This window comes from Dromiciops gliroides, chromosome 3 (assembly GCF_019393635.1).
Source record: "Dromiciops gliroides isolate mDroGli1 chromosome 3, mDroGli1.pri, whole genome shotgun sequence".
Classification (NCBI taxonomy): domain Eukaryota; kingdom Metazoa; phylum Chordata; class Mammalia; order Microbiotheria; family Microbiotheriidae; genus Dromiciops; species Dromiciops gliroides.
The window spans coordinates 86,937,496-86,957,138 of record NC_057863.1 but is presented as its reverse complement, the minus strand read 5'-3'; the positions used below and the strand labels follow the sequence as shown (position 1 = coordinate 86,957,138).

Here is a 19,643-nt window from a genome sequence, read left to right as displayed (position 1 = left end):
ATGCAATGCTTAATAAATTGATATGTTTAGAAGCTCAAACCTTTGTTTCCTCAGTCATTTCATCCATCACCTGCCATAGTAACAAGAATAATAAACGATAAAAACAATATTCACAATAACCCTATAAGAAAAAAAACTATTGCTAACTTCTTGAATTAAAGAGAAAAATATTTATTCCTTGCTAAAACAAAATCCCTTAATTGTACTGGGTACAGAATGATCTGTATGTATATTCTCATACCAATAACATAATTAACTCTGCTTCATCTATTCTAGTCTTGTACCATTAGTTTTCTCAAAAGCGCCATACCTCGAATTGATAGTAAGAGTCCTTGCCAGGCCTCAACTTCCCAGAGTCCCCTCTATCACTGTCATTATATACCCTAAAGCCTTTCTCTGCCACATGCTAACACACTATTTTGACATTTTTCCAGTTTTGCCAGATCTGGCTAAATCAGACACTGGCTGAACTAAGTCTACTCCAAATGTCCCCAACTCTGGAGCACCCAGACTCACCACCTCTCAGTGGTTTCTGGCACTTTGATAGTCTTCAATAGTCTGTTTAGGTCTGGTGATGGGCCAACTTCCTCACACAGCGTATTTCATCTCCCAACCACACCATGCTTTTGCACTGGCTGTCTTCCATGGCTAGAATGTATTCTCTCCTTACCTCAAGTTCAGCTCAAGTTCCACTTTCTGTAAGAGAGGACTTTGGAACCCCTTGCTGCTGGCCACTCCTATAACCTTGTTTTAATTTTGTAAACAATTTGTATGTACTTCATATGGGTAAAAGTTGTTTCTCCCTATATGTAATGTAAGCTCCTTGAGTTTGGGACCACTTCATTTTTGTCTTTGTATTCTCAGTGCCTTGCATAGTCCAATTTGACTATCTTCATGAATGGAATAAGCTTAGTCCTACAAAACTGGACTGATGATGGTCTCTCTTCTAAAAATGCTACCGTCTAGGGGCACTGCAGTATTTGTAATGTTATTTTGCCAGTCAGAGCACTCCAAACTAATCAAGTTTCCAGTGTTGTACAGTGTGTCAGTGGCAACTATGCCAGTGCCATGAAGTAAGTGGCTGGGGTCACCAGATGTTGCAGTTGACATGGATTTGTTGCACTAGGTGCCCTTTGTGGTCCTCAAATATCCCAACCTGAAGCTGAAAAAAGCTGCCCTGGGCCTACATGCTATCAGCTATGACAGTGTACACTCTGGTATTATTGTCATACTTTCTCATTAATTTATGATGTCAATGCAGAATCTTCTAATGTTGGATTTATGACAAATGAACACAGATACCAGAGACCAGTGGCTTCCTTGCAATATAGGATAAGTAGACAATACATTATAGAAGGACTTCCATCCAGTTTCCTGTTTACAATGGAAGGTTTAGGTTTCATAATCCTAGACTGATCCAATGCACCAAATATTCCCAAGCTCAATAGGTTTCTTTTTCTATTCACTGGCTTCATCACTGTCCTTGAGTTTCTTCATGGTGAGTGTTCATGAGAATGAAGCTGCTGAACTTATCTACTGGGTGAGAGTTCCTTTTGTGAAGATACAACAGTAAATGGATTTGCTCCTTTCAGTGATGTTTCAAAAGCTGTTCTTGCCCTCCAGGACAAAACTTAGCACACAGATTGTGTCTTAGAATGACATACAGAAAGGTCTGGTATAAACATGGAAAAAGGTTTAGTTCATCTTTTGGAAAAAAAGACCTTCCTGGTCTTCCACTGACATCATAAGCTTATAATAATGCTGACCTACCACTCACGTCAAGTAATCATATCTGTCCTATTTTGTTTCTCCCCAAAAGTTTTTAAGAGAAATTATTTCCTTTGTATAATAAAGGTATTGAATAAAGATTTTGTTGTTTGCTACAATCCATTTGTAAATTTCAGCTTTTCAGGAAAAGGTACTTCTGGTGAAGATGTGCACAAGATAAATTCAGGGAGCCAGAGCCTCAAGCCTGATAACAATCTAGGGGATAGGGGCAGCTAGATGGTGCAGTGGATAGAGCACTGGTCCTAGAGTCAGGAGTACCTGAGTTCAAATCCAACCTCAGACGACTGACACTTACTAGCTGTGTGACCCTGGGCTTAACCCCAATTGCCTTACCAAAAAATAAATAAATAATATAAACAATAAATAATTAACAAAAAAACAATCTAGGGGATCAGTTGTGCTTTGATCCCATGTTGCTTTTGAAGTTTGGGGTTTTATGTGAGGATGTGTTCACTAAACAATAAGATGTGTGAAGAGTCAAAATAAATCATTTTTCTACTGAAAGAAAATCAATCAAGCTTCCTTGGGAGCAGTTTAAAGTCCACCTCTTCCATTTTTGTAGTAAAAGGGCAAATACATCTGAAAGTATTTGTATTTATAGACTTCAATGTATCACATCTCCGAGAAAATGGTAAAATTGACAGAAAATGTCTTGTGAAGACAAAGTTATACTAAAAAAAAAAAAACCCCAATCTGAGAACTCCTATGGAAGTTTGCTCTGACAGCACCAGCCAGCTCTTCAGAAGCCAACGCCTGCTACAGGGCCACAATCCTATACACCAGTGTCCAAAGTTCTGTTGCAACTCTCTGAACTGCCCAGAAAGAGCAGGACGAGACATCAGGATACAACACGGTGTATGAGTTGTGTGCGTGTATGTTTGGGGTGGGGAAGTAAGGTGCCTTGCAATACTCCACTAAGTCTAGAGGAAAGAGCACAACATAGAACTTGAGCCAGTTCTGGCCACCCAAAAGTTACCCTGGGAAGAGAGCTAGATTGCTGAACCATGAATTGCCCAATATGGAAGGAAACAGAGATGCTTTGAGAGCCAGTCTCCAAGGAAACCACCATCAGAGATGACCATCAGAAAGTAAAAATCAGGGGGAAAAAAGCCTGAAATTACCAAAGTTTTCAAGAAAGCTCAAATAACCTGAAAGAGATATACATAAAAATCAACTGGGAAAATGTTAACAGCTGAAGGAAATATGGCCTTCCAAACTATTAAACAAATTCAGGCATTTATGAATAAATATTGTAAAACAAAGGAAAATGATCCAACACTTGATGAGACAGCAGGCCTTGTGAAATTTGAGAACATGGAACCACAACATTGTTCCTGAGTGGTTCAAAAGAGAAATGAGAATTATGAGCAGAATTTATGGCCTGAATAGCAAAAATAATGGGCAGAATTTTAAAAAAACACAAGAAAAATTGGAAAATGTGATTACACATCTCACCAAATAAATAAAAGAGAACAACAGATTGGGAATGCAAATACATAGAAGTGAAGGACAATTTAGAAGACAAGCAAAAAAGCAACATAAAAAGAAAATATATTCACTATGCAAACAAAATAGTGATCTTGAAGGCAGGACGATCATAGTTTCTCTCAGAAGAACAAGACAGAACAGTCATTCCCTTGCTTAAAAAAGATTAAGAACTATTGCCTCTAGTATTAAATACAAACCCCCGATTTGATATTTAAAGTGATTCACAATCTGGCTCTAGCCTTTCTAGATCTATTTCACATTAGTCCCCTTCACACATTCCACATTCCAAACAAAAAATGGTCAACCATAATGCAGGAAATAATAGAAGAGAACTGCCCAGAACTAAACATCTTCTAAACATAGAAAACAAAATACCAACTAAAAGAATTCATAGATCACCTCCAGAAAAAATCCAAGGCTGCAAAATTCATGACCTCTAGCAGTTAAATTTAACAATTCAATTAAGGACAAGTTCTACAAGCATCAAGAGAAAGATCTTCAAAACAAAGGAAAGGGGATCCTAATAATGTATGATTACTCTGTACCCACCAGAAAACTTTAGAGGGAATAGAATAATAATTTGTTCCTAAGAGCAATGAATGGAGCTCAGGATGCATTCAAGGATGACCTACACTGAAAATGTGAGCTTAACCATGCAAGGAGGGGGAAATGGATGTTCAATAATAGGAAGGAATTGGAATCACTTTTTAAAAGAAAACCATATGTGAAGAGATTATCTGCTTCTGGAACACCCCAATCAACAGAAATACAGGAGTACTAAATAAATGCAGCATCTAAGGATAAAAACAGCCAAGAGAGACCTGTAAAAATACTTTTCCAAGGGGCAGCTAGGTGGCATAGTGGATAAAGCACCAGCCCTGGATTCAGGAGGACCTGAGTTCAAATCTGCCCTCAGACACTTGACACTTACTAGCTGTGTGACCCTGGGCAAGTCACTTAACCCTCATTGCCCTGCAAAAAACAAACAAACAAAACTTTTCTAAATGTATACAAGGTGACAGGGGTGAAGGCAGAATCCTATGGAAGTAACAACTAAAAGGTAAGGCTGGGACATTGTGGACAAAAGTGGATGACATCCTGCCTACTGGTTTTCAGAAAGTCAACCAATAGGAAGATCTGCTCTGTGTGTGCGTGCATGCCTGTGTAGGGGAGGGGTAAAGGGGATGCAGAAGAAAGGGAATGGCTAGCCAAAGGAATCATGAAAGAAAGAAAATAACTCATTTCTAACATGCTTTAGGATTTACAAAGCACTTTTATCAACATTCTGTGAAGGTAAAAATTATAGTGATTCAGAGTAAAAATAAGAAGTCTGCTTCAAAGATCTAGGATAGTTTAATTTAAAGTACATACCTTATGAGAAAAGGACCAAAGAGGAGAGAGATTATATATTTAGAAGAGAGAATCAAAGTTTTGAAAAAAGCAAGACAGTAAAGGGGGAACAAAAATCAACAGACATAAAATATTTGTTGAAACAAAGAGCTGTTTCAAACTAGAATGTTAGAAGCCAAGTTACCAACAAAAGAAATGAAAAGTTTAGAAACATGGGGTTTCTAAACTGTAGAAAATAGACAAATATCAATAGAGACCAAAAATATATAGTAGCATTAAGATAAAAGGCTATGGCAAATGGCACCAGAGTTTAATGAAAGAAGACAAGGAAAAGCCTCAACAAAACAATTTAAAGATGATCAAAGGTATAAAACTTACCTAAGATAACTATGTCCAATATTGCTGAATTACAGAATAAATTTTTTTTTAAGGAGCTGGGTCTTGCTTGAATTACTTTAATTTGCTTTTAGGAACATAAAACACTTACTTATTTAGTCAAATGATGCCTATTGTTTCAAATAAAGTAAAAAGATAAAAGTTCTTTACACTGGGACTTCTCTCTTAATGGACTTTGTCCATTACCAGGAAATTTGAGTATAATGAAGCAATGTTCTGGCCTTACATACTTCCTTCTACCAGAATCAGTCCAAAATGTCTGAATTTTGTAAAGGCTGCAGTAAGAGAACAGCCTGGTATCATGGGGGAAAAAGCCAATTTGTATACATAAAAGGCCACTAGCTCAGTATCAACATTCTTCTTTTCTTGGCTTCATTTTCCTCTCCTCATTGTCTTGACTCAATTCAACTACATTTGCTGAGTTGCCAATTCCTGTCAATTCTTTCTTCACAATTTGTTTTGCATCTGTCCCCTTCTCTCCACTCACAGTGCCATAAGTTGGTATAGGCCCTTGCCATGTCTCAGGTCTCACCTAACATCTATCATGACAGTCCTCTAATTTTCCATTCTCTCCCTTTTTAAATCCAGCCTCCACACAGCTGTCAAACAATCTTCCCAAAGCAGAGGGCTAACCATGTCATTCTCCTGCTCAAAAAATATTGAGAACAATTGCCTCTTGGATTAAATACAAACCCCTGATTTGATATTTAAAATGATTCACAATCTGGCTCCAGCTTTTCTAGATCTATCTCCCATTAATCCCCTGAACACATTCCACATCCCAAACAAAAATGGTCTGCTTGCTGTTGCCTGAACTTGACATTCCACACTTTTGAAGAAACTATCTCCTACGGCTAGGTATTTATTCCCTCCTCTCTTACACCATTTAAGGCTCAATTCACATGTTCTCTCTTATGGAAAGGCTTTCCTGACTATCCTTTTTGTTAGCAATGTCTCCCTCTCTCAAATTATCTTGTAGACTAAAGATGACTGAAGCAAAGTGATAAACCATAGTGCAGAATAAGACTTATGTTTTTCAGACAGGACCAATAAGTTCCGTGTAAATTATTTTTGTGACAAGGGAGAGCTTTTATTTTTATTTTGGTGAGGGACAGTAATGTGATAGTAATGCAATAAAACCCCCAAACTGGGAAAGGGACCCACATGTACAAAAATATTTATAGCTGCTCTTTACATGGTAGGCAAGGAATTGGAAGTTGAGGGGGTGCCCATCAATTGGGGAATGGCTGGACAAGTTGTGGTATATGAATACAATGGAATACTATTGTGCTGTAAGAAATGATGAGCAGGAGGAGTTGAGAGAAACCTGGAGGGTCTTGCGTGGGCTGATGATGAGTGAGATGAGCAGAACCAGAAGAACATTGTACACAGTATCATCAACATTGAGTGTTGACCTACTGTGATGGACTATATTCTTCTCACCAATGCAATGGTACAGAAGAGTTCCAGGGAACTCATGATAGAAGAGGATCTCCAAATCCAAGAAAAAAAAAAAAAAAAAGAACTGTGGAGTATAGATGCTGATTGAACCATACTATTTCTTTTGTTTCGGGTGCTGTTGTTTTTTTTTTTTCCTATTTTGAGGTTTTGCATCACTGCTCTGATTTTTTCTCTTGTAACAGGATTAATGCAGAAATAGGATTAATGTTATTATGTGTATATATACATGTGTGTGCATATCTATATGTATATGTATATAGATATATAGATATAACCTATATCAGATTACCTGCTGTGTAGGGGAGGGAGAAAAACCTGAAATTGTAAAGCTTGTATAAACAAAAGTTGAGAACTATCTTTACATGTAACGGAAAAAATAAAATATCTTATACATAAAAAAAACCCCAAACTGTTATACAAATATGATGGAATACTAGTGTGCTCTAAAAAACAAGGGAAAAGATTTCAAAGATATGGGAAGACTTTTATGAACTGATGCTGAGTGAAATTAGCAGAATCAGAAAAAACCAACTTATACTATAACAATATTACAAAAACAATTTTGAAGACTTTTTATAAACTGATAAGAATGAAATGAGAAGAACCAGGAGAACAAAAACACCATAGACAAACAACTTTGAAAGCTCTAAGATCTAGGATTAATGAAATTACCATCTCTGAACCAAAGGACCAATAATACAACATGCTATTCAACTTCTGATAGAGGTGATGGATGTAGGGTGCAGAATGAGAGATATGTTTTGCTTCACTATTCCAATGTGTTAAAAGTAATTTATTTTTCTTTTCTCATTTTTTTTCAATGGGGAAATGGAAAGGAGAAAAAAAGATTTGTTAATTTAAAGAAATTTTAAAATAGAGAGGTTGGGGGTTGCTATAGATGTGGAATGCTGCATGTACTTTCAGATGAGGCACTTGGTTAGCTTTGCTCAATTGTTTTACTTTGTTGTTGTTTTGTTGTTTCAGTTATGTTTGATTCTTTGAGATCTCACTTGAGGTTTTCCTGGCAAAGATACTGAAGCAGTTTGCTATTTCCTTATTTTACAAATGAGGAAACTGAGGCAAACAGGGTTAAGTAACTTTCCCAGGCTCACATGGCTAGTAAGTGTTTGAGACTAGATTTGAACTCAGGTCTTCCTGACTCCAGGCCTGGTGCTCTGTTCACTGCACCATCTAGGTTCCTCTTTACAAGGTAAATAAAGCTAAAAAAACAAAAGAAAAGAATATTTAAAGAAACATTATAAGAAACATTTTAAAAATACACAGAAGAGCCCAGAATGAAGTTCAGAAGGGTTGATATAGCCCAGCAGTTCTGGGTTGGTACTGTTGTGTTTTAATATATATGCATTTTTAAACAGGCAGTAATCAATCCTCTTAGTGTATGGATGGATGGAAAGTCCATGTTTGTTAAGTTTAAGGACAAAACAGAAATAAAATTTTTTTGGGGGGGGGCAGGGCAATGGGGGTTAAGTGACTTGCCCAGGGTCACACAGCTACTAAGTGTCAAGTGTCTGAGGCCAGATTTGAACTCAGGTCCTCCTGAATCCAGGGCTGGTGCTTTATCCAACTCCGCCACCTAGCTGCCCCAGAAATAATTTTTTTAAAAGAATGGCAGGGACGGTTTGTAGATTTTTGTCTCTGTATTCCCAACGCTTAACATAATGCCCTGCATATAGAATGAGCACTTAATGAATACTAGTTGAATTGAAGGAATACTTCAGTAGTGGGCAGTCCAGAGACCTAAAGCTAATAAATCCAACTCACATTTATATAGGGCTTTAAGCTTTGTTTGTTTTTTTGCAGGGCAATAAGGGTTAAATGACTTGCCAAGGGTCACACAGCTAGTAAGTGTCAAAGTGTCTTGAGCCCGGATTTGAACTCAGGTCCTCCTGAATCCAGGGCCAGTGCTTTATCCACTGAGCCACCTAGCTTCCCCCAAGGGCTTTAAATTTTGCAAAGCATTTCACAACAACTCTATGATGCAGGTAGTGTAAACATTATTATTTCCACTCTATAGATGAGAAAAATTGAGATTTATAGAAGTAAAATCACTTTCTCAGGTTTGTTTCTCACAAATCGCATGCAAGCTGGGGTTTGAATTCAGTTGGCAAATATAGTGGAGTCACATCTTACGTGTGAAGTTCTAAAATCAACAGGAGGAAAAAAAATATCATACTATGAAATTTACATATTGTCCATAGTTCTCTACTTTTAAGTCAGGTGTAGCTGGAAAGCAGCTATAATTTTTTTAAAAGTAGGCAACCTGTATCAGAAAGCAGATAGCTCTGAAATGGTTGCTATGGAAATTACTTAATGTAAATTTGATTTTTCACTTTAAACAGCTAAACTGTTGGACCAGGAGTAAGGGATAGCCAGGACTTCTACTTCAAAAAGAAGATTAGCTGGATGGAAAACTGATAAAGAAAATAAAAGTCCTCTTGAAAGGTCTGCACATAAGAGTGATATTAAAGGATGGCCATACTACCACTAAATGTTCCTCCTGTTTGGAGAGACAGGCTGGCAAAATAGCTAGGAAGCTGGATTCCAAGCCAGAAAGACCCAGGTAGAAGTCCCACTTCTGACATATACTATGTGAACCTGGCCAAGTCACAATCTTCTGTTACTGTGGGTAACTGTCTGAGATTATGAATTGCAGAGTAGATACATACTCACCTGGAATTTCCTTTTAACAGTGAAATCACAGGTCCAAGGTCCACCCTCCCTACTCCCACCCTTCCTTGTATCACCATGAGGCAAAAAAGGGCATAAGAAAGTGAACAGGAACATAGCAGAAGCCTACTAGTTAACAAGGAATACTACGAAGTCCAATATATAGCTACCACTCACACTAATGCTATCAGACTCAGCAGAACGAATATGACTTTAGGTAAATTGACGAAATAGTTTAGACTTAAGACTCTGCATGGCAAGATGCTTATACTGGAGGTAAGAAGCACTCCAGACCTGAGAACAACTTAGAGAACACCAGATTCAGGTCTCTTATCTGTGGTGTATTCTCAGCTGATTCCTGGGCGGTGGTGTTTTTTCAGGTTGTATAATTTTCCCTTTCCCCATTTTATTTCCTTTCCCTTGATCCTACTCATCCTGTTTGTGTTTTTTTTTTTTTTTAAAGTTTGTTCTTGTTGAAATAAATCCTGTTGGGGCAGCTAGGTGGCGCAGTGGATAGAGCATCTGCCCTGGATTCAGGAGGACCTGAGTTCAAATCTGACCTCAGACACTTGACATTAGCTGTGTGACTCTGGGCAAGTCACTTAACCCCAACTGCCTAACCAAAAAACAAAATACAATACAATACAATAAAATAAATCCCGTTCCTTGCCCCAATATTGCCACCGCAAGCTGCTTAGCTAACACTCCCCAATTAAAAATTTGTCCCCACAGTACTAAGCTAGTCAAGTTCTCTTTATCAGTCCACCTAGACATATACAAGGATACACATACATGTATCCTGCTTATAAGACAGCACTGATAAGGTCCCTCTTAAGAAAACTCCTGAAATTACCTAGTTTTTAAGGGTAAAACTGTTTCAAAATGAAGCTGTGACTTTTGGCAGCTCAATAGAGGGGTCAATTCTCAGGCTTTCCAGATACTATTCCTCCTAAAACATTTTCAATATACCTCTCTCCACCACCTTCTTCAAACATGTAAAGTCAGTTCTGCTATAAGGCTCATTTTGAAAACATAAATTTGTTCCACCTGGCTTGATTTATTAGAGAACAATTTGAATTTTGGTTTGTTTATGCTCAATGTCACGTGATAAACAGCAAGAATGCAGAAAACGGTACCACCTCATAATAATTCACAAGCTAGAACCCTTCTGGCCCCCCTTCTACAAGCAAACTTACAATTTATTTATTTATTGTGTTTCTTCTGGTACAATGGGACCTGTGGGCAGAGGGATGCTCTACATCCATACTACCCCCCCTTCCTCCAGACATATTTTTTTATATATCTATATCTATATCTATATATGTGCCTCGCTGGTCTTGGAGATTTGGCCAAAGTTACCCTCTCACCCTTAACCCAAGATTTTGCTAGCTTGGCACCTCCATCCACCATCCCTGAATAAGTGCAGGCTGAGCAGCAGCTTGAGGTTAAGGATAGATGCTGCCACTATTTATTAGAGCATTTATGTATTTCTTAACCATTTATGAGTATAAAATTGTACAACAGTCTTTATTAGGTTCCTATTTTTTAAAATGTGTCACAGACTAAGTTTTTGAGTGCTGTCCCCCTAACCTCATTTTCCTTATGATTTTTATTGCATTGCCTGAGTTTTTTAGGAATACACACATATATTAAAGCAGAAGTAGCTGAAGTTTTACCCTGCTTTGTATGTTGGGGCAGAGTAATAGGAAGACCTTTCCCTGATTCCACTATCTTGTTTCACTACTACCTTGTCTTCTTTCTTTCACCACCAGTTCTTAAATAAATGATCTGCAACAAATTTCCTCTACTATCAGCGGTTCTTAATCTAGGGTCTAGACTTTTAAAAAATATTTTGATAACTTTCGATACAATTGGTTTCCTTTGTAATCTTATATATTTTATGTGTTTAATTATTCTGAGTATGGATTCATAGTTTTCACCATACTAAAGTCCATGACACAAAAAGGTTAAGAACCCCTGCTCTAATTTCTCATCATTCATTCTTCTCTTTAATCCCTTGCAATCTGTTTTCCATCACTATTGAAACTGCTTTCTAGGGCCAACAGTCATCTCTTAATTGGAAATCTGAATAGCCTTTTATGGGTTAATACTTCTTTTGAAATACTCTTTTCTCCATATCCCCCTTAATTTTGGTGCCTTTCTTCTGTTGATTTTCTCCAACTGTTTCAAATAATCTAATTCACTGGTAACACAGTTTTATTTTTATAGAAGACTTATAAATCACTACAGAACACATTTGGACACCTTTTCTCCAAGAAAAAAACTTTGTTTTCTAGGCACTGAGAAACCATTCAAGACTTTTGAGCAGGAGAGTGATATGATGGAAACAATAACTTTGGAAGGGCAATACTGATTCATATAAAGCCACCACATTTTCTGAATGGGAGGTTGCTGATCTCGGGAACAAGGAACCTTTGAAGACCATCTAATTCAATCTCCTTATCTTATGGATGTAAATACTGAGGCCCAGAAAATTTAAACGAAAGGCTCAGTAACTTCTTTCAACCACTTGCCTTCAATCCCACTTTTGTGCTGCTGAACAAGACTGGAGGGAGGAACAGGAGTACCAGGCACTGTGCTAAGTGCTTTACAAATACTATCTCATTTAATCTCCACAATTCTGAGAGTTAAGTGTTATGTTATCCATTTAACAACTGAGGAAACTGAAGAACAGAGTTTAAATGACTTGTTAACTGTCACCCAGCTAGTAAGTGCCTGAGGATGGATTTGAATTCAGGTGTTCCTGAATTTAGTTCCAGTGCTCTGATTCATCACGTAGCTGCTACTAAAATAATGAAATTGTGTTGTCTGGGTTCAGTACAAGTTTGTTACATAAGCTCAAATGGATTCTCACTGATGATCAATTCACTATCACACCCACCACAGTGGCTTTTCCAAAACTTCATTTCTTCTAAAATCTTCCACAGCTTCTTTCCCCTCCTCCCCCAGCTTTTCAGTAGAAAACCTAGCCTCCTGTTTAATTCAAAAAATTAAGGTCATTTGCTGAGTTTACACTTCTCCCCTCTTCCTCATTTAACATACTTTGGATGCCTTCTGCTCTTCCTTCACATTTTTCATAAAGCAAAATCTTCATGCTACCCTTCTTTCCAAGACAAAGCCCTCTCCATTCACAAGTGATCTCATAACAACTTGTCTTTTCCAGCAGATTGTCTTCACTTTCATCCCTACTTTCACTAATGTTCAATGCTCCCTGTCTACTGTATGCTTCTATATTGCCTATAAATACAACCATCTTCCCCGCCCTCACTTCATCAGACCAATAGCTGCTGTCCTATATCACTCCTCCTTTCTGTGACTAAATTTCATGATAAGGTTAGGTACAATTAGTGCCTACTTCCTTTCTTCTCATCCTCTTAATTCTCTGCCACCTGACTTCTGACCACATAATTCAACTGAAATTGCTCTCTTCAAAGTTACACTTAATTGTCAAACCTGAATCTTCATTCTTCTTGACTTCTCTGATGCCTCTGACATTGTCTATAACCCTATTTTCCTCCATATTCTTGTCTCTCTTAGTTTCTGAGATCTTGACTTCTCCTGATTCTCCTACCTGTGTGTTCAACTCATTCTTTGTCTCTTTTTTTTCTGGATCTTCATCCATGTCGCAACCAATAACTGGGGGTGGGGGTCTCCAAGATTGCCCTGGCTCTTTTCTTCTCCCCCATACTATTTCATTTGGTGATCTCATCAGCTCCCATAGTTCAAATCATCATTTCTATACAGATGATTCTTAGATCTATTTTGGCAGCACTAACCTCTTTTCTGGCCTCCAGTCTTGCATCTCCAACTGCCCATTGAATATCTCAAACTGGATGTTCCAGAAACATCTTAAACACAACATGTCCAAAAGTGAACTTTCCTCTCTTCCTAACTTCCCTTTTACTGTAATGGGTATCACACCCTCAGTCATGCAGGCTAACAACCTAGGCATCATCTTTGACTCTACACTTTATATTACTCCCTGTATCCCAACATTCATCAAGTTGTCATTTCTCCTTTTGTGTATGAACCTTCTTCTCTCCCGCAACCTCAGGTAAAGGACCTCATCACTTCACACGGACTACTTTAAAAAATCGGGACAATTAACTTTTTTTCATGCAATTTTCATTTATGATTCCTTGAAATATAGCTCTGCTAAACCAGGGTTTGATAAAAACCCATTGGGATACAAATAGAACTAATGGACTATACCTTTAAACCCAAATTGCTCTGGCTCTAATTGGCCAATAATAGGTCCCAGCTCAAGTATCACTTGCTCATTGTTTGGGTTTTGATGGCTCAGAGTAAGTGTAAATAACAATTGTTTCGGTTCTGGTAAGAAACTCCATGGGTCTTTCCTGCCCAGATTGATTCTTTTGGGAAGCCAAACTAGGATATCTTTTGCCTCAATTATTTCCTAGCATTTAATCACTAAATGGGTGTTATCTCAGACAAGCCTAGATCTGGGAAAGAGTTTAAAAAGGTCAAGGTCTTCCACTGGAGTGGTCCCCCTTGCCACTGGACTCTGATGACTCTGGAGGAGTGAGGTTGATGACTTTTGCCCAGCCCTTCCTCACTTAAATTCAATTCACTTGTAGGTCAAGACATCAGCATCCTGATGTCATTGGTCCTCTTTGAGAACTAAGGATAGACAACAACTGTAATAGTCTGCTAGTTGGTTTCCCTCCCTTAAGTCTCTCCTCATTCCAATTCCTCCTCCACTCAGCTGTCAAATTAATCTTCCTAAAGTGCTGGTCTGACCATATCAGTCCCCTACTTAATAATCTCAACGGCCCCCATCACCTCCTGTTTGGCTTTTAGAGCACTTTATAACCTGGCCCCTTCTTACCTTGCCAGTCTTTTTACATCTTACTCCCTTTCCAAGTACTCTGTGATCCAGTGACACAGATCCTGCTGTTCCTCTCATAACTCTTCATCTTCAGGCTCAGGTTTTCACTGACTTCCCTCATGCCTAGAACACTATCCCTCTTCATATCCACCTCCCTTCCCTGGCTTCCTTCAAGTCTCAGCTAAAGTCTCACCTTTTTCAAGAAGCCTTTCCCAGTCTTTCTTAATTTTAGTGCCTTTCCTCTAAAACTACCCCTAATTTATCCTGTATATACCTTCTTCTTCTTCTTCGGCACAGCCTCTCCCATTAGGCTGTGAACTCTTTGAGGTTAGATATTTACCCTGACTTTCTCTATATCCCTAGCACTTAGAACAGTGCCTGGTATACAGTAGGCATTAAATATATGCTAGCTGACTGACTTGCAACTTAAGACAAGAGCATTTCTCATAAACAATGTATTCTAAAAATCAATAAGAAATTTGATAATTAGCCAAAATCATAGGTATATTTTTTAAAAAAGGAATAAAGTGATAGCTTGTAAGGGATAAAGTACAATGACAAAGAAGGCTGATCTCAATTCAAGAATGTATGTTTTACTTGTACTTACTTTTGTGTTGCCAAGGCTAACTAGCCCCACCTGCCCGAAAGGAAACCCTGATTTTAAGCCTCCGCTGCCTTGCACCCATATATGGGAAAGGCTTTGGGAGTTAACCGTGAGGAAAAATCAGGAGTCTGAGTCCCTTAGGCAGTTGGATGTTGGACATCACATCCCTCTGGCAACTCCTGAGGCGGCACTGGTGCCAAACTGTATTGGCTCTGCCTCTCCTTTGGATCCACCAATGTCATGGAGAGGGAAAACCTGCTGCATGGGCAACAGCTTGTTTTCCATATTGATCCGCCCAGGCCAGCGCCCTGGAGAGGACACTCCAGCTACTCCCCATGGGGTAGATACAACATGTGGGCTCCCATATCGGACTGCACAGCCACACTGTGGCCTGTGGCTTTCAAGGCGCTGATCCATGGTCCTCCGTGACTGATGGAGGCCTACACTATTGTGTTCAATTTGCCTATTTTTTGTGTGCTGAATAACCTTCATGAACTTTCAGAGTGTAAAAAATTAATTTCTCCTACCAGAAAGGAATAATATTCATTACAAAGTGACATCTACAGATTATTTTGTATTACACTCCAACTTGATTATCTAAGCTAACATGAATAACAGGAAAAAAAAGTCATTCAAAAGTCACATTTGGCTCTGTAATACAGTTTTGTACTTCAGAGTGTCTTTGTATCAACAGAGCCTAGCACAATGCTCGGCACACAGTAGGCATTTAACAAAAGCTTGATTATGTTTGAATATGACTAGATCTGAAGTTTGGGGAATTCAGAACAAAAGAAATAAAAACAATATCACACAATGAAAGCTAGACTCCAGTGCACTAGAAAGCTATGCAGGTTACCCCATTCTGCCTTCCTGCCTACTTCTCTTCCTACCTCCTCAGTAATGCTGGAAATGAAGTATTTCTCAGGAGGCACTGTGAAGCAGTTGCCCTGTTCTTTTTGGTTTGCTGTCTTTTTGGCTTTCATTTCTCTGAAGGATTACTAATTAATTCAGTGTTTTAATACAAAAGGCTTTCAATTTGGGCTTCGAGGAGTGCCACCTTGTGGGTACAAGTGGGGCAGTGTGCTGTAAGGAAAAGGACACTACACTGGTTCTGGAGTTGGAAGATGTAGGTTCAAAATACACTTACTACCTGTGTAACCTAAGGTAAGTAACTCTTTGGACCTGCTTCCTCCTGGGAAATGAGGAGTTGAACTAAATTATTTCTATGCCCCCCCCAATCATATGTGATTACTGCATATAGTGATAACTGGAGTTAGTGATTTAAATAAATAAGCCTTAAAAGTTGAAAGCAGAACCTGCAGATGAAAAAGTCCAAATTCGAACTATGTCCCATACTTAACCGACTCAGATCTCTCAATTCACTGGACCTAAACATTGATTCTAGGAAAAGACACTTAAATTTCTCTGTAAAATGGGGATAGCACCCAACCCTAACAAGAATGTTAGGTGGACAAAAATCAGACACAAAAAAAGTGCCACATAAATAAATAAATGCATAATAGTATTATCAAGTTGCTTTACAAACACCTAGTAACTCAATTCCTCATCAACACATATACTAGTGTCACAGAGCACATTTTACCTTTTTCTTACATCTCAATTCTGCCTTATATAATCCTTAAGATAAACCACTTATGGGGGGAAATCATTTAATGCATTAGTAATACTTTAATTGAATTAGATAATGAACTGATCCTTACCAACTATGCTGATGACTAATTATGAAAAAAGATGAACTAAAGCAAAATTAACGGATAAATATAGAAAAATATATTCCTATATGTACCTATATATCGATTTCTGATAAATACAAGACATGGAACATATTAGACTCTTAAACTTTCCCTTTATCCTCATGGGTATATGCCCTTGTTCTCTCCTCAATACAATCTCTCCCTTCTTGCTTCACCCTGATTTTCCTCTGGTTCTGAGCAGCTCTTCTCGTATTCATGAGGAACGATGCAGGGGGGGGTGGAATCACTCCTTACTCGGAACAATTCAGGAAAATGAATTTGGTCAAGAACAACTCCTCTTGTTACTGGAGTCATGACAACCTATTTAAAAGATAGGGGTGTAAGCTACACTCCCTGCTAACAGCAGCTTTTATTTCATGTCATGCCACATGCCTGGGAAGACATTCACCGGGTAGGGGTCACGGAGGACCCCGCCAGCCGTGGGGGGAACCTCACTCTAGGAGGATCAAACTGCACCCAAGTCCAGCCCTCTCTGAAAAAGAAGCTGTCTCCTTATTGCCCCCCTCCCCCCTCCCCTCCGAAAAATAACAGCCCCGAGCGGCTGCCGTTTGGATTTCCGGATCCGACGCTCAGGACGAGAAGGAGAACCGGGAGCCGCCGGCCCGGAGCCCAGGGGCGACTCCCCGGCCGGGGAAGGGCACCGGCCACCGCACCGACCTTCCCGCTCCCTCTCCCCGCAGGGCTAGGCTGGGCGGAGGAGAGCCGCGAAAGCGGGGGTCACTTGCCGGGACGCCCCGCAGAGCTTGGTCGAGGGGCAGTACCCAGTATGCGCGGGCCCCCGGACGAGCTCGTTCATTGTCTCTCAGCCGCGGCCCCCGCCGCCCACCCGCGACGGTCCCCGCCGACCCCCACGCGGCTCGGCCGAGGGGGCCGCAGGATGGGCCACGCCTGCCGCGCCTCGCCCCCTCCCTCCAGCCCCCACCCCCACCCCACCGCACCGCACCCCCCGGGGCCGCGCGCCGAGAAAGGGGAGGCGGCGCCCCCGGCTCACTCACCGCTGCGGCGGCCGGGCCGGGCCGGACCGGGCTGCCGGCTTCTGCTGCAGCCGCTGCTACTCCCGCCCCGCGGGCTGCGTGACCGGCCGGCGGGCAGCTGGGTGGGGAGTGCGGAGAAGGGAGGCTCCGGCCGCAGAGCCCTCTCTCACGCACACACGACACACGCCCCCTCCCCGGCGGCGGCAGCGCCCGCCCCGCGGGGAAGCTCGAGGCTGCGAATCGCGGCGGGCTACGTGAGGACGGGCCGACGGACCGACCCACCGACCCACCAACGAGCTGACGAGCGGACGGTCTGACGGACTGCCCGCCTGCCCGTCTGACTCACGCCGCCGCCGCCGCCGCCGCCCCCTCCCCCTGCTCCCCGCTGCCAGCCGCTCACTTCCGGCGCAGGCCGCAGCACCAATCACGCCGCAGTCTCCCCCCTTCTTCCCCCCTCCCCACCCTGTACACGCCCAGGGCTTTAGGGTCTCGGGGTCGGCACTGGCTGGAGGCGGGGGGTGGGGTGGGGTGGCGAGCCGGGGGCGCCCTCCCTCCCCGTGTCTTCAGACACCTCCAGGGCCGCCCGCGCGGCCCCCCGCCCGTGCTCCGAGCGTCCCTCTGAATCTCCTCTCGGAGGGAGTGGATCCTGCCGGGAATGAATGAGTGAAGGAGCTAGCGAAACCCAGGCTCGGCCACTGCTCCCCTGCCTGCCCTCGGTCGTGGCTGCCCCTTCCCGGGCCTGAGCCGGCTTCCCCGTGCGCTCTGGACCCCCAGAAAGCAAGCTTTAGACAAAGCTGTTTATAGTATAATACGCAGAAGAGCCGGAAAGCGCTTCAGCTAACTAGTACAGAGCTTCTTAGCCTGGGGTCCGGCAAACTTATTTATTTATTTTTTGGATGTGTGATAATCATTTGGATGTGTGATAATTAATGCAATTGGCTTCCCTGTGTATTTTATTTCGTGCATATAAGAACATTATTCCGAGGAGGGCCTCCTTAGCTTCAATAGATTGGTAATTGGATCAATAAGGCCGGGGGGTGGGGGGCGGGGGTGGGGTGGGGTGGGGTGAGTGTGATCTACTTAGAATAAGAAAAATGAAGCCCAGAGAGAAGGGACTGACCAAATAGCAACAAGATCAAGTCAACTGGTATTTTTTGAGTGACTACCACGTACCAGGCATTGTGCTAATTGCTGGAAATGTGGGAGAAGGGGGGTGGGGAGAGAGAGAAAGGAAAGAAGGGGGAAGAGAGAAGGAGAAGGTGGGACAATGAATGAATTAATAGATTAATAAATACAAAACAAAAATAGAAAGGCAGCTTTAAAAAAAAATCTCTTGACACCAGTTGAGAACCATAGAGCAATTACCTGACCTGCTCTCAAGAAGCTCAGTTTAATGGGAAAGATGACAACATGCAAATAACTATGTACAAACATGCTATATACTTGATAAATTGGAGGTATTTTAGAGGGTAAAGAGGGGAATCAGGGTATGGGCTAGGAAAAAAAGGCCTGAGTTTGAATTCCATTTAGACAATAAGCCTATGACCCTGGACAAATTAACTAATTTCCCTCATCCTTGGTTTCCTCTTCTGTAAAATGGGACAATTAATTAATAGCTTACCTGTTAAGACTGTTGAGAAGATCAAATAAGAAACATTGTGTGTATTTGTATGTGTGTGTGCCTGCAGCATTTTTGCAAACTTTAATTATATACATATTCGCTATTATCTACTTATTCAAAGAGAGGGAATAAACCAAGACAACTTTTAGTCTGAATAAATCTTCATCAGATCGAATTGAATCAGTATCATTGTCATTGACATTTGTGAGCATTTTAAGGAATTCTCACTTTGACTAACACCTCCCTTTTTAGCTCAATGCAATGCACTTTGTGGAGTTTTCAGAAAGCTGTGCATTTTCATTATCTTTAATTGCTTTTTTGGGAAAATCAAGTCTGTTTTTGAACTTTTGCCCAAATACATAAAATCCACATAAAATATCTTGTACTCTCAAATAACTTCTGGCCTCCTTGATTAAAATTAGTCAGTTCCAGCTGGGAGATATACCTAATAACACCCATTTATTTTCCTTAGCAAATTCTTGAATATTCAGGTTATCCTGATATTGAATGATCCAGGTCATTAGTTTCTGATTTTTATGCTGGTTATTATCACTTACAGATGGAAAGGATAAAAGAAAAGGTAAAACTTTCAGTCTATTTTACTATTTACTAGCAACACTGGTAAAAA

General features: G+C 40.7%; 2 protein-coding genes and 1 pseudogene across 4 annotated transcripts in view; 2 read left to right on the top strand and 1 right to left on the bottom strand.

Moving 5' to 3' along the window:
* Positions 1-17,772, bottom strand: part of RAPH1 (Ras association (RalGDS/AF-6) and pleckstrin homology domains 1) — a 130,328-nt gene extending 112,556 nt beyond the window's left edge. For all 3 annotated transcript variants that reach the window (XM_043991592.1, XM_043991593.1, XM_043991594.1), the window contains exon 1: positions 17,416-17,772. The gene's annotated coding sequence lies outside the window, so the exon portion shown is untranslated. The remainder of the gene's footprint in view (positions 1-17,415) is intronic.
* On the top strand, positions 1,109-1,544 carry LOC122747171 (annotated as a pseudogene).
* LOC122747170 (basic proline-rich protein-like) lies at positions 16,782-17,711 on the top strand. Its single transcript, XM_043993361.1, has one exon. The coding sequence runs from the start codon at positions 16,782-16,784 to the stop codon at positions 17,709-17,711; it is 930 nt and encodes a 309-aa protein (XP_043849296.1).
* Positions 17,773-19,643: the final 1,871 nt, after the last annotated feature.